Source organism: Camelina sativa, chromosome 19, assembly GCF_000633955.1.
Source record: "Camelina sativa cultivar DH55 chromosome 19, Cs, whole genome shotgun sequence".
Lineage (NCBI taxonomy): Eukaryota > Viridiplantae > Streptophyta > Magnoliopsida > Brassicales > Brassicaceae > Camelina > Camelina sativa.
In genome coordinates this window covers 5,134,150-5,152,401 of record NC_025703.1, presented here as the reverse complement: position 1 = coordinate 5,152,401, position 18,252 = coordinate 5,134,150, and the positions used below count along the sequence as shown (strand labels likewise).

Below are 18,252 nucleotides of genomic sequence, written 5' to 3'. Positions count from 1 at the left end.
TAAGTTTTTAATTTCGTCTAAATTTTCTTTTTATTTTCTACTTACACGTTTTTGTTTTTATTCTCTTTGGTGTTTCAGGTAAATGCCTAATAAGCCTAACACAAGGAGCAACAAGACTAGTCCTACTGTGAAGCTTACGAACCAAGAGTTGGGAAAACTTGAGTGTGACAACCGAAAAGCAGCCAAATCCTTGAAGATGGTAATACAATCATTTTGATTCGTGATGAGGATGGTGCTTTAAGGGATCAAGAGGGCCACTTGCGCAATGAACAGGGCCAAAAGCTTGATGCAGAAGGGAATGCTATTGCTGAGGTTGTTGTTGGCGACGAGCAAGCTGTTGTTGTCGATGGTGTCGATCGACACCAACTGGGTATCGATCGACACCCCCTTCCTGCAGACGGACGTGGAGCTGCAAACCACGTTAATAATCCGGTTCGAAAATAGGAAAACAACCGAGACTTGATCAGGACCATTGCTGACTACAACCGGGCTGATCTTGTGTATGAGAACCGGTCTGCTACTGTTCCTCCTCCATTCCAGAGGAATGATTTTGAGTTGAAACCTGCATACTTTCAACTAGTTGGGCAGAGACCTTTCTCTAACCTGCCCAATGAGAAGCTTTTGGACCACATTGAGCATTTTGAGGATCTTGTGACCAGTATCAAGGCTAATGGAGTGAGTGAGGATTACATCTTCTGCAAGCTTTTCCCTTACTCACTTGCAGGAGAGGCATCTCAGTGGTTGAAGCAGTTACCAGCTGGATCTTTGGTATCTTGGCAACAAGCCAAGGTGGCCTTCCTCAACTATTTCTATGATGATGCAATGTCACATGAGCTGAGAGTCAAGCTGTCCTCTTTCAAGCAAAAACCTGATGAAGCTTTCAAGGCAGCTTGGGTGAGATTTAAGGCTTATCAGAGGGACTGTCCACACCATGGTTTTTCCAGAAGATGCTGAAGCTTTGATTGAAAATTTGGCTTCCAGCAATAGCACTAAGAGGGTATATGCTGAAAGGAAGAGATTGCATGGAGGATTTGATGCAAACCAGCTTGCTTCAGTCAATGCTAAGCTAGATTCAGTGCATAATCTTCTTGTGGGTAAGAAATCGGTTGCTGCTGAAGTTGAGACATTTGAGCCACCACCTGAGACAGGGAATGAAGAAGCAGATTTCAACTTTGTCTATGGAAATCAGGGTCAGAGATTCGGTAATCAACAAAGCAACAGANCGATCGACACCAACTGGGTATCGATCGACACCCCCTTCCTGCAGACGGACGTGGAGCTGCAAACCACGTTAATAATCCGGTTCGAAAATAGGAAAACAACCGAGACTTGATCAGGACCATTGCTGACTACAACCGGGCTGATCTTGTGTATGAGAACCGGTCTGCTACTGTTCCTCCTCCATTCCAGAGGAATGATTTTGAGTTGAAACCTGCATACTTTCAACTAGTTGGGCAGAGACCTTTCTCTAACCTGCCCAATGAGAAGCTTTTGGACCACATAGAGCATTTTGAGGATCTTGTGACCAGTATCAAGGCTAATGGAGTGAGTGAGGATTACATCTTCTGCAAGCTTTTCCCTTACTCACTTGCAGGAGAGGCATCTCAGTGGTTGAAGCAGTTACCAGCTGGATCTTTGGTATCTTGGCAACAAGCCAAGGTGGCCTTCCTCAACTATTTCTATGATGATGCAATGTCACATGAGCTGAGAGTCAAGCTGTCCTCTTTCAAGCAAAAACCTGATGAAGCTTTCAAGGCATCTTGGGTGAGATTTAAGGCTTATCAGAGGGACTGTCCACACCATGGTTTTTCCAGAAGATGCTGAAGCTTTGATTGAAAATTTGGCTTCCAGCAATAGCACTAAGAGGGTATATGCTGAAAGGAAGAGATTGCATGGAGGATTTGATGCAAACCAGCTTGCTTCAGTCAATGCTAAGCTAGATTCAGTGCATAATCTTCTTGTGGGTAAGAAATCTGTTGCTGCTGAAGTTGAGACATTTGAGCCACCACCTGAGACAGGGAATGAAGAAGCAGATTTCAACTTTGTCTATGGAAATCAGGGTCAGAGATTCGGTAATCAACAAAGCAACAGACCTTATAGTGGGAACTTTTCAGGCTATACTCCCAAACCGGATTACCAGAAGCAGCAACAGAACAATGGTTATACTAGAACCTATGGGAACTCATCTTATCAGTCTCTTCCTCCACAGACTTCTTCCGAGAATAAGATGGAAGCCATGCTAGAGCAACTTTTGCAAGGTCAGGAGAATTTGACTGTGACATTCAATGGGAAGATTGACAATGTTTACACAGAGCTTACTGGAAGAATTGATGCATTGAATGTCCATGTTAAGAAGCTAGAGAATCAGGTTGCGCAGACTGATGGGTCTGTGAAGAGACAAGAGGGTTTTCTTCCTGGAAGAACGGAGACAAACCCCAAACATGCTTGCAATGCCATATCAATGAGAGATGAGAATGATGGTGAAATTGTTTCTGCAGAAAAAGGATAGCAATCGGCCAAACCCGAGTCAGAAAATTCAACGTCAGATGATGGTGTCGATCGACACCCTTCTCAGACAGAACCCGAAACTGCAAAATCTCAGGTTCCAGCTGCTGAAAAGGTGTACCAACCGAAGATTCCTTTTCCTAAGCCAAGAAGGTCCAAGTAGGAGCTTGAGGAAGCTAGATGCAAGGCAATGATGGATAAGATGATGATTGAGATGCCTTTGATTGATGTCGTAAAGCTTTCACCACCACTAAAGCGCTATGTGAAGAGAATGGTATCAAATGGTTTGAGCCCTGAGGAAGGAGCTTTGCTAACTAAGGATGTCAGTGCAATTCTGCTGAACCAGCCTCCACAGGGGAAGAAAGAGAAGAAGCAAGAGGTAGTTGTCTCTGAAAAAGTGAGTGCAATGATCCAGAGTAGGATTGCAAAGAAGTTACCAGATCCTGGAAGCTTTGTACTTGATTGCTCTATCTCCACAGGAAGGTTTGCTCATTCACTTTGTGATCTTGGCTCTAGCATCAACTTGATGCCACATTCTGTTGCTCTAAGACTTAGGATGACAGAATTCAAGCCAACTAGATTATCTCTTATCTTAGCTGATAGATGTCAGAGAATTCCTGAAGGTGTCTTAGAGGATATTCCAATTAAGGTTGGAAACTTCATGATTTCCACTGATTTTGTGGTGCTGAAGTATGATAAAGAGCCTAAAGACCCTCTCATCTTAGGAAGATCTTTCTTGGCTACAGCTGGTGTCGTCATAGATGTGCAGAAGGGACACATAACACTGAATGTGGAGGGTTTAAGTATGAACTTTGAGATGCATAAGCTGAGGAGAGCTCCTACTATTGATGGACAGACATTTTATGTTGAGAAGATTGCTGAGATAAGCTGCAAAGATTTTGCTACACGAGCAACAAGCTTAGTGTCGACCGACACCCTATCAGCATCGGTCGACACTCCTCCACATCCAAAACTGAACTTGTCCACAACTTATGCTCCAAGTCAGACAACTGTTCCCAAACAGAAACCTCCCCACTCCACACTCTAGAGTTCTCAGGTAAGGCCAAGGTATGCATTTTCTTCACCCAAACCCCCTCCTATCATCAATAAGAATTTCAAAGATACAAAAATTGTTTTGCAGTTAATCAAGCCACGAGATTATCGTAGAGCGCTTGTTTCTTCTGTTGATGATTTTGCAGGACATAAGAGAAGCAAACCCATCCCTAAATCCTCATGTTCTTGGTAGACCTCACTCTTCTACTGCTTATACACCACCTTGGATGAAGAGGACATTATCTCGAAAGTATACATTGCCATGTTCTGCTCCACCTTATGCATGAGCTTCAACACAGTCAAGCTAATGACTGAAAACAAGCGCTTAGTGGGAGGCAACCCACTTCTAGGTTTTTTTTTTCCTTTTGAGTCATTTTTATTTTTGCATTGAGTCAGTTTTTGTTTGATTTTTGTTTGAAATTATGAATTGTCTATCTATCATATTGCTTTTAACTTGTGTTTGAGTGCTTCTTAACAGAATAATTATCCAAAGATTGATCCATCAACACAACTATCTGCAACTAACAAGGAGTTTCGGTCAACAAAACACCATTCGTGATGAGTGTCGATCGACACTAACATGGTGTCGGTCGACACCGTTGGGTAACCCGAGAACAGTTCATCTTTTCATTACAATTTTCAATACGTTTTTGTTTCTTTTTGCTTTCCTCTTACTTGAAAACACTGGGGACAATGTTGTTTAAGTCCGGGGGAGGTTATCTACTAACTACATTTTTGTTTTTGAGTTTCAGTTGTGTCAGTCAAAACCATAAAGTTTGAGTCAAATTATTCTCTTGGTTAATGATTTCTCTTATTTGGCTAACACTCTAATGATTATTTGTTTATGCTTGATCTCAGAACTGAAGCTTAGAAAGACTATGAACCTTATCAACAATCCCGAAAGCCCTTATTCAATGGATATATGATTGATCTAACGTTGTCTCAACTTTTATAAGGATTTTAACCGGACTTAATCTCTTACTTTGGGGTTGGAAATCAGTGGACTAGACTTCTTCTTCGGGCCATACAAGACAGTGCAATTTTTCAAAGTATGTCTCCCTTCTCTCTTCTCTTTAGTACTTTAAAAAGAAAGATCAGGAAAAAAAAAATAAGAAGAGAATAAAAGATGAGATGATTTTGATCAGTTTAGAGAGGTAGGTAAATTACATGTGACCTCATTATTCTACTCTTGAGTCAAATGATCACACAAAGCTTGGAAGCGAGGGGTAGGTAAATTACCGATGACCCCGATATTCGCTTACATCTTTGATTTAAAATATATATATATATATATATATATATATATAAAGATAGGAATAAATCAGCTCCTTTGAAGTGAGAAAAGGGAGAGGAAAGGAGATGTATGAAAAATGTCTTGGCTTGAAGAGAGTCCATATGCCACTGATTGATACACCAAGGTAAGAACTCACCTGTACTTGCTTTAATTTATGTAATGAGATGACAATGGAGATTTCAGATATTCCAAAGGATTGTGGGATTTGAGTAAGGAATGTTGATGCTTATCATGGTTAAGTATAAGAAGTAAGTTCTTGAGTTAGGTAAATGAAGAGTGCGAACAAGAATCATCATGCAATTGAGTGAGTTCCCAGTTTTCAAACCTTTTTCACAAGTCTAAGCTTATGTTTTGCTTGAGGAGCTATTAATTTTCCTTGGTATAGATATGCTTTTTTCTTTTCCTTTTTCTTCAAGCAAAGAGTAATGTATTAGATTCATACGACAAACAAAATATGTTCAACAAATTTGGACGATTTGCATCGACGTCACGTGTGGATAGAAACAAGTTGTCCACATTGGTTTTCATCGACTGACATGAACATTTTGCTTAACGGGAACATCTGATAGAGTCAAGGGCGTTATACGAGCCCAATTAAAGGCCTCTTTTGCTTAGTAAGAATACTATCTCCTATTTGGGCTTCTCACTTTTCTCATTTCAGAATTTGCACTATATGTTTGTTACTTCATGCTTGTGGGGGGGGTCTCATAAGTCATATCTTTGTATATCGCTCGATTTTGGTGCATATTGTTAGTGGCTTCTTCTATGCTCCAACTAAAAGTTAAAATATAGTTTTTCTTTTGGGTGCACGCATCTTAATATTTGGTTTGAACGTATAGGGCATCAAAGCCGTCGGGTACTAATCCTACTTCATCAATTGATGGAGAAATTGTCGCTAATGATCTTAGTCGGTTGCTACAGCCTACAATGGTGGTCTAAACAATTGATTGATTCCTATAGATTTACGTTATCGATCATGATAGATTTACATTTTACAGTGAATGCGCTAGGTCCCATCGTCCCAGGTTGTGAAGTTTAATTACGGAAAGAAATAATACTAGAAAATTGGTGATTATTAAAATAATGTGTCGTATCCTTGCATGTTGGGAAAATGTCATGGTGCATGCCGATTCCACGGCGATATATAAAATAGTTTACGTACACAAATGTCAAAAAGTAGACGCAATTAAAATAAATAACAGATTTATTTATTTACTATTATCTTTGAAGAATCAAAATATTAGACATCGTAGAATTATTAAATGTCTCAGGTTAATTTCAGAATCTTGGATTTGCATTGTGCAAGCCTCTTAAGATATCTTCAACATAGCATAGTCGACTGAATTTACAGGACACTAGCGTAGTTGGACGTATATATACTCGAGTGTTACTACATGAGAATTTTGCCTAAATCATAGCGCTACTAAAAATTTTACTATCTTTTCCAGTATCCGAGTCATCTGATTGGGATTTAAATAGAAATTAAAACCTTAGATGACTTAATTACTCTGTAGAACTCGACTAAATTCAAAATTAAATAACAAATGCGGAAACTTCCAATTATAAAAATGAGTACATTTTTCTTGGGTAGGGAGAACACATAGAAAGAAGTTTTCTTTGTCATGATTCGTGAGTCATGACTCATATGGAAAGAAGTTTCTAAGACAATTAATTTAAGGTTACGTGTACAAACTAGTACGAAATAATTTTAGTCTCTCCTAATTGAATATTTAATGTAATCAACCAAACTGGCCAACTCTTATAATTAAACGAACCAGAAGAAAAAAAAACATGCATAACGTGTCGAGCGAGACCGGTCGAATTCGTGATGTGTTAGGTTTCGTGCCGGTGATCTCTTTGCTTTACAGGTTTGGCCAGAAACCTTTCTTTTTGACCGTCACGTGGCGGTAGTAGTGGTAGGTCTGTTTCGTGACAGCTATAAACATGCAACGTGTTCTAGTACATTTGGTTTGTCGTACTTTATAGCTGTCCCTAGCTTGGTGAGATTAGAACTGCTTTCCTTTATACCAAAGAGGACGTGTGTAAACATCCTATAGCTTATCAGAAAAATATCCAAGGGCCGATCCGATATTCTATTTATACTATTATAAAGAGAGACCAATTTGTTTCAATATTTGCATATTGTCACCATATTTGTAGGATGTTATCAATTGTTCCAGATTCCCATACACATAATGTAGGTGATGATCAAGAACTTGTAATGTGGTTTTTTCATAATTAATTATTGTTAGATTTTCAAAAGATTTTTTTTTTTTAATTCATGATAATCGAAACCATAATGTTCTTGCTGAACTAGAAACAAATTTTATATTTATAATTTAGTTAAGATTTTAAAATAAATACCAAATTCTTATTCAGTCAATGCATATACATTAATTTACTATGGGTAGAGTTAAATGTTCATCTAAGGGATCCAAATTGTGATAGTTTAAGATTCATTGTATATATAAATTCCTACCGTTTTAAAACATATGGTGTTGTAATTGATAATAAAAATATAGTACGAGGACTTGAAGAACAAATAGAGAAAATTAGTGAGAGAGCCGTATGCGTGTAATTGATGGAAACGTGGAGAAGCGCCGAAATCAAGTCATGGAGAAGTCACCGAGGAAGCATCTTACAGTATCCACGTCAGACCAAACACGTGTCGTTCAAACCTCGTCTTGGAGGCTTTTTAAGTTTAAACAAAAAAAAAAAACAAGACAAGATACTTTTTTTGGCAGGAGTCCTCCAGTTTTCAGAGTTCGTTCTCTTTACTACAGTAGGTACAAAGTGAAGGGCGCGTGTTTCGAACTCTCTCTCACGGGCTTACGCATTACGTAGACGCATTTAATTTTTTTTACATCACAGCTGGATACGATGGAGTTAGTGTGGTGTGGTGTGGTGTGATGCAGATGCAACAACATTAATTATCACAAAAAATCTAAAATAGAAAGTTTTGAGAAATAATGATTTTGTTTCTCTCTTGTTATGGGTTTTACAATTTTACTTTGTTTTTTTTTGGTAGTTGTTGTTGTGTGACGTTCTGATCAAGAACAAGAACTTGATTGAAATTATTAACGTATTTGATTATCATGACTAGATATCTGTTGAGTGATTTCACTAAAATATTGATGTGAAAACAAAATTATAGTTTGCTGATTTTTTTGGCAAAGCATTTGTAATTAATTCACGTAAGTACCTACAATTATCTGCTTTGTAAAATGAGACTTTTCGTCATATTTGTTTTTTTTTTTTTGTTTATAGTAGTATAATTTTTTCTAATGTAATTAGTATATCTTTGTACTTAAACGTTAGTATTCATGAACTGGTATGATAATCAAAAATCGATACAGAAGGTTTTGGATTTTTGGTTAAAATTTTACGAGGCCAAAAAGACTCAACTGTTTAGCTAGATTCTTCTCCACTCGTGATCGATGATGATCTTAGGAAACCTTCTCTTTAAGGATTCCTTTGTATATATATATATATATATATATATATATATATATATATATATAAACCAGAATAATAAATAAGAAGTGGAAGATATCTAAAAACAATTTATTTATGACAAGAGAGATATTTTGTAGACCAGTCTCTATACTAATACTATATACTAGTATGTCTCTTCGGATTCAAGATTAATTGGGTTTTTTTCCTTTACAATATACGAAAAGACGACTACGTACGTGTGTTTTAAAATAGACGTGATCGAAGACACCTCTTCGTGAACTGTGCGAATCGGTGATGTGAAGTGAAACCAAGCACAAGTGGGAGGGCGAACATTACCACGTGTCGACTATGCAACACATATATCGACTAAGCAAACACAAGCACAAGCATAGAAGGAATCATGCATGAACAAATAAAAAATCTTTTAATCAATCAGTACGAAACCAAAATATCTCGAGCATTTTTCGTTGTAAACCAATATCTATAAGCATGGGACAATGCGTGGGAATGAGATGAAACATTTGTAATCAAATGATGTAATCATGCATTAGATCATTTGTCAATAGTTAATGGAGTACTATATAATATCTGAGCAAAAACTAAAAATTTTGAATTTGTGAATACCCATATTGGTATATTTCACACCCGCTATAACCTTCTCACATTTTTTTCCACTTTTTATAACTTTTACGGATCTACTACTGCCTACTGGTTAGTTCATTGAGTTAGGTTGTGAATTTATGATCGTTTATCAAAAACATTAACACCAAACGGAAAAAAGAATTAGAAGTATAACTAGCTTCAAATTTACATCCGTTGAAATATTTTAACCCACAAAAGTACGTAAGCTATATATATACTTTTTGTTTGTCTAAACATACATAATTAGATTGGCATGTGTGTGTGGGAAGTGAGATAAGAACAGACGACATTTCCTTGTCGGGATATTTTGGATCTTAATTCCTTGTTTATTTCTAAAACCAAAAATTATTCTGTCTATTTTGGATCTTAATATACCTATAAAATACTTTAGATATTATGTGTTCATGTACGGCGCGTCGTTTTTTCTGTAGCGAATTTATACTTGATGGTACGACCAGGGACATCGTTTCTGTTACAAATCGAAACGATTTAATCATACTTGAAAACTAGAGTTCAAAACATTATAATGTTTCTGATCATGTTTATGAGAGATGATATGAATGGTATAGTGATATTACTAGCTAGATTCTGTTGTTAAAATAGAAAATAATTACGGCCTTGAATGATTGGTTGATACGTTTCAGACCGGACAAATATCGAACCAGTCCGCTATTTTTTTACCATTTATACATTTGTTTGATATATTCCATACTAACTTCGGACCAAATATAGACCAATAAAACACATGTTAGTATAAAGTGAACATTAACTACATACAAAAATATAACTATCTATATACATTTTTTTGGTCTGCTTTAAGGATTTGAATGATTGTAGGATATGGTGTAGACCGGATAATGCATATCAATATTTTGGTATGCAAAACATTAGACTGTAATATGGAGAATAATAGTATAGAATTTATAATGGTATGCAACTTTTGAGGAGTAAAATAAAAATGCAGACTAACTCTGAATTTACTAATAGTACGGAAATGTATGCTTAAATGCATACTAGACTTTGAATGGTTGTATAGTCTATTCTGGACCGGACTAAAATTGGACTAGTCCACATTTAATTTACCATTCACCATTGCGTATTAGTACGCATTGTTGCATACTAAAAATCTCCATACTAGTATGCATCTAAACATACAATTTCATACTATTGTAAATTCATAGTTAGTCTCCATTTTTCATTTTACTTCCCAAACACTCTATACTATTATAAATTCCATACTAGTTTTCTCTATACTACAGTCTAAAATATTAGTATACATAGTTCGGTCTACACCATGGTCTACACCATACCATATAACCATTCAAAGCCTTAGTACGAAGAGTTTTAATATACATTGTATATGTAATAGTGAATAATAAATAATAAATTAAGCGTAGACTAGTGTAATTTTTGTCCAATGGATCGGGAGTAAATTATACAACTATTCAAAACTTAAATATACTTCATACTCCAGTATATAGTTTAGCATACTAAATTATTAATACGTATTGTTTAATATAGAGTGAATAGACCAACTATATATGTTTAGTGATAGTAGGTTACCTATATATCATTTTGTTTTTTCATTAGTCATTGGTATTGAAGATTCTATTATAGTGTCAGTGTTCTAAAATCAACCTCACAATACGAAAAAAATATACTAATTTTATTTTCTCTTATCAGATCTACTCAGGTTAAGTTGAGATCCTACAAGGATTTACAAAAGAAGATATATTAATATAAAGGGAAATATGACTAAAATGTTAATTAGATTATGATTTAAAGACTATAAGATTTTTACAGTTGTATTTTTTAATTATAAAATAAGTAAAGTCACATAGTTTTAGATCGTTACCGTTAAGCTGTGTCGATCTCTGATTGGGCCACGTTAACGGCGTATCCAAAAGAAAGATAAACACGTGTTATAAATCGGAAAGAGAGAGAGAATAAAAAAGAAGAACGGACGGTTTAGATTGTATCTAGGAACCAGGAAAATGGTTACGTCACACCAAACGGTACGTGTCGGATCCTGCCCGTTAATGGTTACGGTCAGCAACTCCCACCCTGCCCGTTAATTACGTGTAACGAAAAAAAAAAAATTTGTTTGTTCTTTTCTTCTGCTTCACCTTAAAATCAAACCTTTTGTATTTTTAAAAAATCCCATTCCATTTCCTCTATAATATCTCTCTCTCTCTCTTCTCTTTCTCACTGATTGATTTTGATCTCTGCAAATTTGGAGAACCAAGTTTTTTGCTGTGATATTATTAGTGTTTTTTTTTTTTTTTTAGAAGAAGAAGAAGAGCGAAATGGTTGGGATTTGTTGTGGTGTTGTTGGTGAGACTGAACCAGCGGCACCTGTTGATTCAACTACTCGTGCTTCGTTAAGACGGAGGTTAGATCTACTCCCTTCGATCAAGATTGTTGCTGACTCCGCCGTCGCTCCTCCGCTTGAGAGTTCCCGTAAACGGCAGAAACGCGAGACAGTGTTACATGCCCCTCCCCGAACTCTAGATCTGGAAACTAATGTGAGGAGTGATAGAAACAACAACAACAAGGTTGTTACGAATTCGAATTCTGTTACGGAAGTAGCAGAGAGCTGTTTCTTCTCCGATGTGCCTAAGATCGGTACGACGTCGGTTTGTGGTAGGAGGAGAGATATGGAAGACGCTGTTTCGGTTCATCCTTCGTTTCTTCAACGCAACTCCCAGAATCTTCATTTCTACGGTGTCTTTGACGGCCATGGCTGCTCTCATGTACGTTATTTTACACCCTTCTCTTTCAACTTCTTAATTTCCTCTTTCACGTCTGTTTAGTTTCTAATTATGGTTTTTTTTTTTTTTTTTAGGTTGCGGAGAAGTGTAGAGAAAGGTTGCATGATATTGTGAAGGAGGAGGCTGGAGTTATGGCTTCCGACGAACAGTGGAAGGAGACGTTGGTGAAATGTTTTAAGAAAATGGACAAAGAAGTTAGCCAAGTTACGGGTGCTAATCGGAGTTTGAAGAACTCTTGTAGATGTGAATTGCAGTCTCCTCAGTGTGATGCTGTTGGATCTACCGCTGTTGTCTCTGTCGTTACGCCGGAGAAGATCGTTGTCTCTAACTGCGGTGACTCTCGCGCCGTGCTTTGCCGTAACGGCGTTGCCATCCCTCTCTCCGTTGATCACAAGGTAGTTATGAGTAAATATGTGTATAATGGATTGGTTAGTATATATGTAAACGAGTTCGTTTGGTTTCTAAAAGAGTGTTTTGTGTTGTTTTTTGAACAGCCGGATCGACCCGATGAATTGATTCGGATCCAGAAAGCGGGTGGGCGGGTTATTTATTGGGATGGAGCTAGGGTTCTTGGAGTTCTCGCCATGTCTAGAGCTATTGGTGAGCTTAGATCTTTCCTTCTGTGTTTTGCTTTTTTTGGAAAGTTAATTAATAAAACCTAAATCTGATTTGTTTTTGTTTTTTGATTTTTTTTTTAACAGGCGATAATTACTTGAAACCATATGTGATTCCGGATCCGGAGGTAACAGTGACGGATCGAACAGATGACGATGAGTGTTTGATCTTGGCAAGTGATGGACTATGGGACGTTGTGCCTAATGAGACGGCTTGTGGCGTGGCTCGCATGTGCCTTCGAGGTGCTGATGCGGCGGATGGTGAGGACTCTCACAACGCGTGCTCAGACGCGGCCTTGCTCTTGACGAAGTTGGCTTTAGCGAGACAGAGCTCCGATAACGTGAGCGTCGTGGTGGTTGACTTGAGAAAGAGGAGGAATAATAATAATAATCAGTCGTCGTCGTCTTAATTATAATTAGTGCTTTTAATTGTGGGTGTAGTAATTAGTATTAGAGGAAATTGTTACATAAGGCCTAATTGTAATTTTTTTCTTTATCATTTAAGGTTATTTTTTTTAAACGGTTCTTAATTCAGGCTGGGGAAGAAAAAGAGCTGTTTTAAGGCAAATTGCGTAATACTATATTTTTAAAAATAAAATTTCTTTTGGTTAAGTCATTAGTCATATTATATACGTGTATTGTTTTCTTTAGGTATCGTAAAGCATAAGATGTGTAAACAGTAATACGTTAAAGTTCTAAACAAAGAAATTATTCGTATCTACTTGAATCTTACACACTTGCTGCTGTTGATTTTGAAATCCAAGCCGGTTTGGTACGAACCTCAACCAATCTCAAAGTTCATTACATACTTTTATATTTGTGATTAGCATGGGACACACTGGCGTGGCATAGCGTGTGTCACTTTTAGCGCATTCGATTTTGTTATTGTTAAATAAATATTCAAGGATAAATAATAGTGAAGTTAATTCTCGATTTTTTAAATTACGTTAAAGATATTGTTTTAAAATAATTTGGTGGAAGAAACTCAGCGGGAATATCAATGAAAACAAAAAAAATACAATAATTTACTACTATTAGTTATTCTAAAATAGTAAAATTAATCAAGAAAATTAAGAGACTTGTCTGGCCAACATTATCGAATGCTTGATGTCAGTTAAGGTCGGGAATCAATCATTTTATTAAAACGGAATTTGATTAATTGACTAAAATAGTATCAACTAGGAAGAAATAAGGAAAAAGAAAATGATCTTCAAATTCTTTTATGACTTTATTAATATCAACTTGAACAAAAAAAAGTAGTATATATTAAATCAAACCGCAACCGTCCATTACTTGCAACTTGTCAGTTGCCACAATGACCAAATAATCAAATATTTATTTTATGATCCAATCATGTTGTATATTAACTTGACAATAATGTTTATAAATTTATAATTGTCTGTTAGGCGTTAAATCATACGTTCGGTTACGTTTTTGTGTTCTTTTTTCGTTGTTTTTGCTATTATATGTTTTTGTGTCTTGCTAGGTTGATGAATGCGAGTCTTTAGACATGGACTAATCTTTTCATGTATTATTTGATTTTAAAAATCTTCTATTCAACCATCTTAATTCTTTGATTTTAGTAAAAACAACTGGTGTGTGTTAGTTTCAGACTTTCAGGCGTTTAGTTATCGGAATATAATTTGAACACAGTACAAGAACTACTGTGCTAACTCATTTTTTATAACCGCAGAAGCTCTTGCATAAGAAAGTGTAACGTTATCAGACCATACTACTAACTACGGTAACATTTATCCATCCCAACTGTATAATCCAGCACGGGCACAATTGGTCGAAGCTTGGAGATTTCACCATCAAAAGATAAGGCACTGCCAAGAATTATCAAGATTTGGACTTGCATAATGTTATACAATCATGGATTTTTTTTAGCTGTTGCCTGTTGGGTTCGTGGAAAGAGTGAGAGGGCAACACAATAAGAGTTGGGTTGAGTTGGGGGATTGAGAGGGACACAACACAAGTGGGATCTTAGATAAGATTATTATGCCTACTTGTGACAATCAAACAATGACACGCGTCTATTTGGTGTATGTGAGATTTGGTTTCCAAGATTTGATGTTGACCTATCTTTCTCAATTATTCTTTAACCCTTTTTTTCTTTCTCTATACATCATAATGTTGTTTCATTTTGTCCTATTAAATATTCTACTCATGTCTCCTAATGGTTCATACTTTTTAGTGTTGAAGAAGGCTATACATGACATCGTGAGTTCCTTGTGTTACATTAAAAAAATTAACAATTGAGTATACGTGATTTAACTTAAAATGTTGTTGCACGTGTTTGGAGCATAATGGAGGAACTTGTTCTTTTGATAATATTTGCTGAACGATGCAAGTACTACAGTACACATAAGTAAAATGCTCGGTAATGTTTTTTCTATTTTCCAAATCGTTTTACTGATAGTTTTATTCCAAACGACGAACAATTTTATAGAAAATGTTATTCTCCCATTGGAATCATATTCTGCATTCGGTATATGCTTAGAGATAGATAACATATCTTTTCTTACAATTTGGGTGACTTTGATATTAATTAACTCTTATAGAGAGACTTGAGCCTGGTTTAAGCCGAGGACGTGGATTGATGACCTCATGGATATTACGAGACCACTATTGTCAGAGAAAATATTGTATTTGATACTCGAAAATGTTTTCTTTCTTACTAAATGATGTGATTGTCAACGATGGAAAAAAAATTGATGTCTTAAATAGTAAAAGAGAAATTTCGATATGGTAATAGTTAATTGAAGTAAAGAAAAAATAAATGTTCACGATCTACTAAAGTTGCTACATTAATACTGGAGAGTGAAGACTACCGAAGCAAATGCAAACCATAGAAGAACACCATATGCAGAAGATATGAACGTCGCATCTCCATCTTCATGATTTAAAAGGATCCCAGTAGGATAATGATGCAGTTTCATGGTGAAGATCATTAGCGCCAACGAGCAACCTTAAACTATTTTTAGGGTTTAAGGATTTTTCTATACATAGTTTTAGATGGGTTGTCCCAAAAAAAAACATAGTTGTAGATGATGCTTCTATTTATAGTTTGATAGACTCTTTGGTGTTATCTTTCTTCTTGGTCGGTGGTCTTAGAATTTGACGTTCTATTTGAAGCTTTTGTTTTTCTCATTGTTCGGCAGCTTTTAAACACACTGTAAGTCACAACCCTTGCTTGTTTATTCTTACAAGTTACAACCTGACTTGCTTCTCTTTTATGAATACTGTTTGACAAGAAAAATGCATTGACTAGAGTTTTCTTGAACTCTCGGCTAAGCTGAATTCACGTTTATAAAATGTGTAGAAAATCAAATTAGAAAAACCAAAGAAACAACCACATATAACATATATTGCTCCACAAGAACTATATAATATTTTCGATTTATGAGCATATATACCTGATTGTTTGACAAAAAAAAAAAAGAGCATACCTTATTAGGCTGAACATTCGGTAATTAGAGGTGTGCTCATAATTAACTTATAATATTTTTGAATTTTGGCTATTTTTTTTCCCTCTTTTATATGGGGATTGGAGGATGCCATGCCATCAACGCTATGAATAAAATACCAATGCTATAAATAAAATTAGTCATTGTTTTTCTTCTTTCATAATCAAAACGAACGGAAATTACAAAACCTTGGCGAAACCAAAACAACACATAACTATAAAAGTAAGTTTGGTAAGTTTCTCGCAAACTGCACTAAACCGTATTTTCTTTCCTGATTCAGTTGGGGGTTTTGAGTCTTTTGACTTTCGTTCAGATGTAGAAAAAAAGACAATAACTTTAGGGCCAAGCAAAGTAATATGATATAGTAAATAATTATCTTCCTATACCATAACTAACGATCCATATATAAACAACCAGAAACGAAACTTTAGGGCCAAGCAATAGTTGGGTTTCACTTCCTAACTTGCTACGCACGAAATATAAATTGAACCATATCTTTTACGAGAACCGTCATCAATCCCATCAAAGATCTCTCATCCAGATCACCACTGGAAGAATTAGGGTTTACTGAATCACGCTCATCCAGTGAAGAATTTAACCCCGTCTCCCACAAAAATGCACCGACTGCAAATTCTTTTTTGCAAGACAAGTCACCGACATCTATTGGCAGACCATAGAGTTTGAGAAGTCGATCGACTTCTTCCTCCGACATAATCTCGTACTGTTCCTTCGTGTAATTCGGGTACTGAAGAGGCATTTGAAACGAAGACGATGACCAAGAAGAAAACAAGCTGGCGAATCGGTCGCGTTCGTTGTCCGACGATGAACTAGATTGGTTTTTCCCGACGACATCTAGATTTTGGACAGAGTCTTTGTGGGGATTTTGTAGTTCGTCACGGAAGATAATGCTGAGTTGTGAAACCTTCTTCATTTTTTTTCCGATGAAAATCTAAGATTTGAGCTTCTAGTTGAAGAAAAAATTACTTAAGCTAGTATATATGTAGCTTGAAAATAAATGGAAAATTTCTTTTGTAGACTAAATTTTAACAAAAGGAAAATTTCTTATTGTTATTCAATGATACCAAAATATCATAATTTACAATTCAAAGAATCTACTTACTACCATTTTGTTAATTATACGAAAAGAAGAGGAAAATTAACAAGATAATTTTAGAGAATAATGTAATTCATGGAAAAACAAATGTTCAATATGATATATTTTGATTCCTCTCTTGAGAAGTTAAAACAAATTCACATAGTTTCCAAAGTCCCATTAAATAATAATAAAAACTCGTATCGCAAAAACCATTTTTTTAAAAGTGATGGTAAGTCACTTTTTAAACCTTTCAACCTTAAATTGGTAGCATGCCTTATGTATTAAAGAGAAGTTGAACAACTTCTTATCTATTCGTACATAACCAAACCAACAAACAAAATGGTCAATAAACAAAAATCCATAACAAGAAAGACGAGAATGAGAAGAGTTTTAAGGTCTCATCTGACATTTCTTTCTAGGTAGGTCTTGGAGTGGCCCACTCAACCCTGAGGATGAGGTTGTCGTAACCATAGCCATTCAATTTGTTGATTGCTCGTTGAGCGTCTTCTCTGCTCACAAAGTTGACGAAACCAAATCCTCTGCTCACTCCAGTTTTCTGATCAATGGCCACGTAGACACGCGTGACAGCTCCAAACGGATGGAACAGCTCCATCAAGTCTGGTTCACGGGTATCTTCAGACAAGTTGGTTACACGCACAGAGTTCTCATCGTTCCTCCTCCTCATGTCTGAACCAACAGTGCTTGCACCTGCTCTCATGCTAGGCGGAACATACGCAGCCTTGCCAGTTCCAGGCGCAGCGGATGTGGTAGATGATTCCCCTGTGGGTGGCTTGTCGACGAAGACATCGGTTGGTGCAGCTAGATCCTTGTAAGGGCATTTTGATGTCCAGTGATCTCCTTTCTTGTGGCATATCCTACACAACATGAGAACTGCACCTTTACCCAGCTGAGACAAACCGTCTCCTGTTGCCTTTGAATCATNAGAAAGACGAGAATGAGAAGAGTTTTAAGGTCTCATCTGACATTTCTTTCTAGGTAGGTCTTGGAGTGGCCCACTCAACCCTGAGGATGAGGTTGTCGTAACCATAGCCATTCAATTTGTTGATTGCTCGTTGAGCGTCTTCTCTGCTCACAAAGTTGACGAAACCAAATCCTCTGCTCACTCCAGTTTTCTGATCAATGGCCACGTAGACACGCGTGACAGCTCCAAACGGATGGAACAGCTCCATCAAGTCTGGTTCACGGGTATCTTCAGACAAGTTGGTTACACGCACAGAGTTCTCATCGTTCCTCCTCCTCATGTCTGAACCAACAGTGCTTGCACCTGCTCTCATGCTAGGCGGAACATACGCAGCCTTGCCAGTTCCAGGCGCAGCGGATGTGGTAGATG

General features: G+C 36.7%; 3 protein-coding genes across 4 annotated transcripts in view; 1 reads left to right on the top strand and 2 right to left on the bottom strand.

Moving 5' to 3' along the window:
- Positions 11,112–12,947, top strand: LOC104764891 (protein phosphatase 2C 37-like). The gene is made up of 4 exons (XM_010488491.2): positions 11,112–11,703; positions 11,796–12,116; positions 12,216–12,321; positions 12,423–12,947. The coding sequence occupies exons 1-4, from the start codon at positions 11,257–11,259 to the stop codon at positions 12,743–12,745; spliced, it is 1,197 nt and encodes a 398-aa protein (XP_010486793.1). The 5' UTR covers positions 11,112–11,256; the 3' UTR covers positions 12,746–12,947.
- LOC104767455 lies at positions 16,272–16,736 on the bottom strand. Its single transcript, XM_010491478.1, has one exon. It carries the CDS (start codon positions 16,734–16,736, stop codon positions 16,272–16,274), a length of 465 nt encoding a protein of 154 aa, XP_010489780.1.
- The window catches only part of LOC104764890 (eukaryotic translation initiation factor 3 subunit G-like), a 7,072-nt gene continuing 5,919 nt past the window's right edge, over positions 17,100–18,252 (bottom strand). Inside the window, exon 3 of one of the 2 annotated variants that reach the window (XM_019241459.1) lies at positions 17,100–17,825. In XM_019241459.1, coding sequence (XP_019097004.1) covers positions 17,317–17,825 — 509 coding nt within the window. In that variant the 3' untranslated portion in view covers positions 17,100–17,316. Of the gene's footprint in view, positions 17,833–18,252 lie in introns of both variants that reach the window. The other variant, XM_010488490.2, reaches the window with a different exon arrangement.

What these genes read in the sequence shown, in the direction of transcription:
- LOC104764891 (XM_010488491.2), top strand. Translation starts at nt 11,257, where the DNA reads ATGGTTGGGATTTGTTGTGGTGTTGTTGGTGAGACTGAACCAGCGGCA. An exon ending in ACGGCCATGGCTGCTCTCAT is followed by an intron (nt 11,704 to 11,795) that starts GTACGTTATTTT and finishes TTTTTTTTTTAG; the next exon opens with GTTGCGGAGAAGTGTAGAGA. An exon ending in CGCCATGTCTAGAGCTATTG is followed by an intron (nt 12,322 to 12,422) that starts GTGAGCTTAGAT and finishes TTTTTTTAACAG; the next exon opens with GCGATAATTACTTGAAACCA.
- LOC104767455 (XM_010491478.1), bottom strand. Translation starts at nt 16,736, where the DNA reads ATGAAGAAGGTTTCACAACTCAGCATTATCTTCCGTGACGAACTACAA.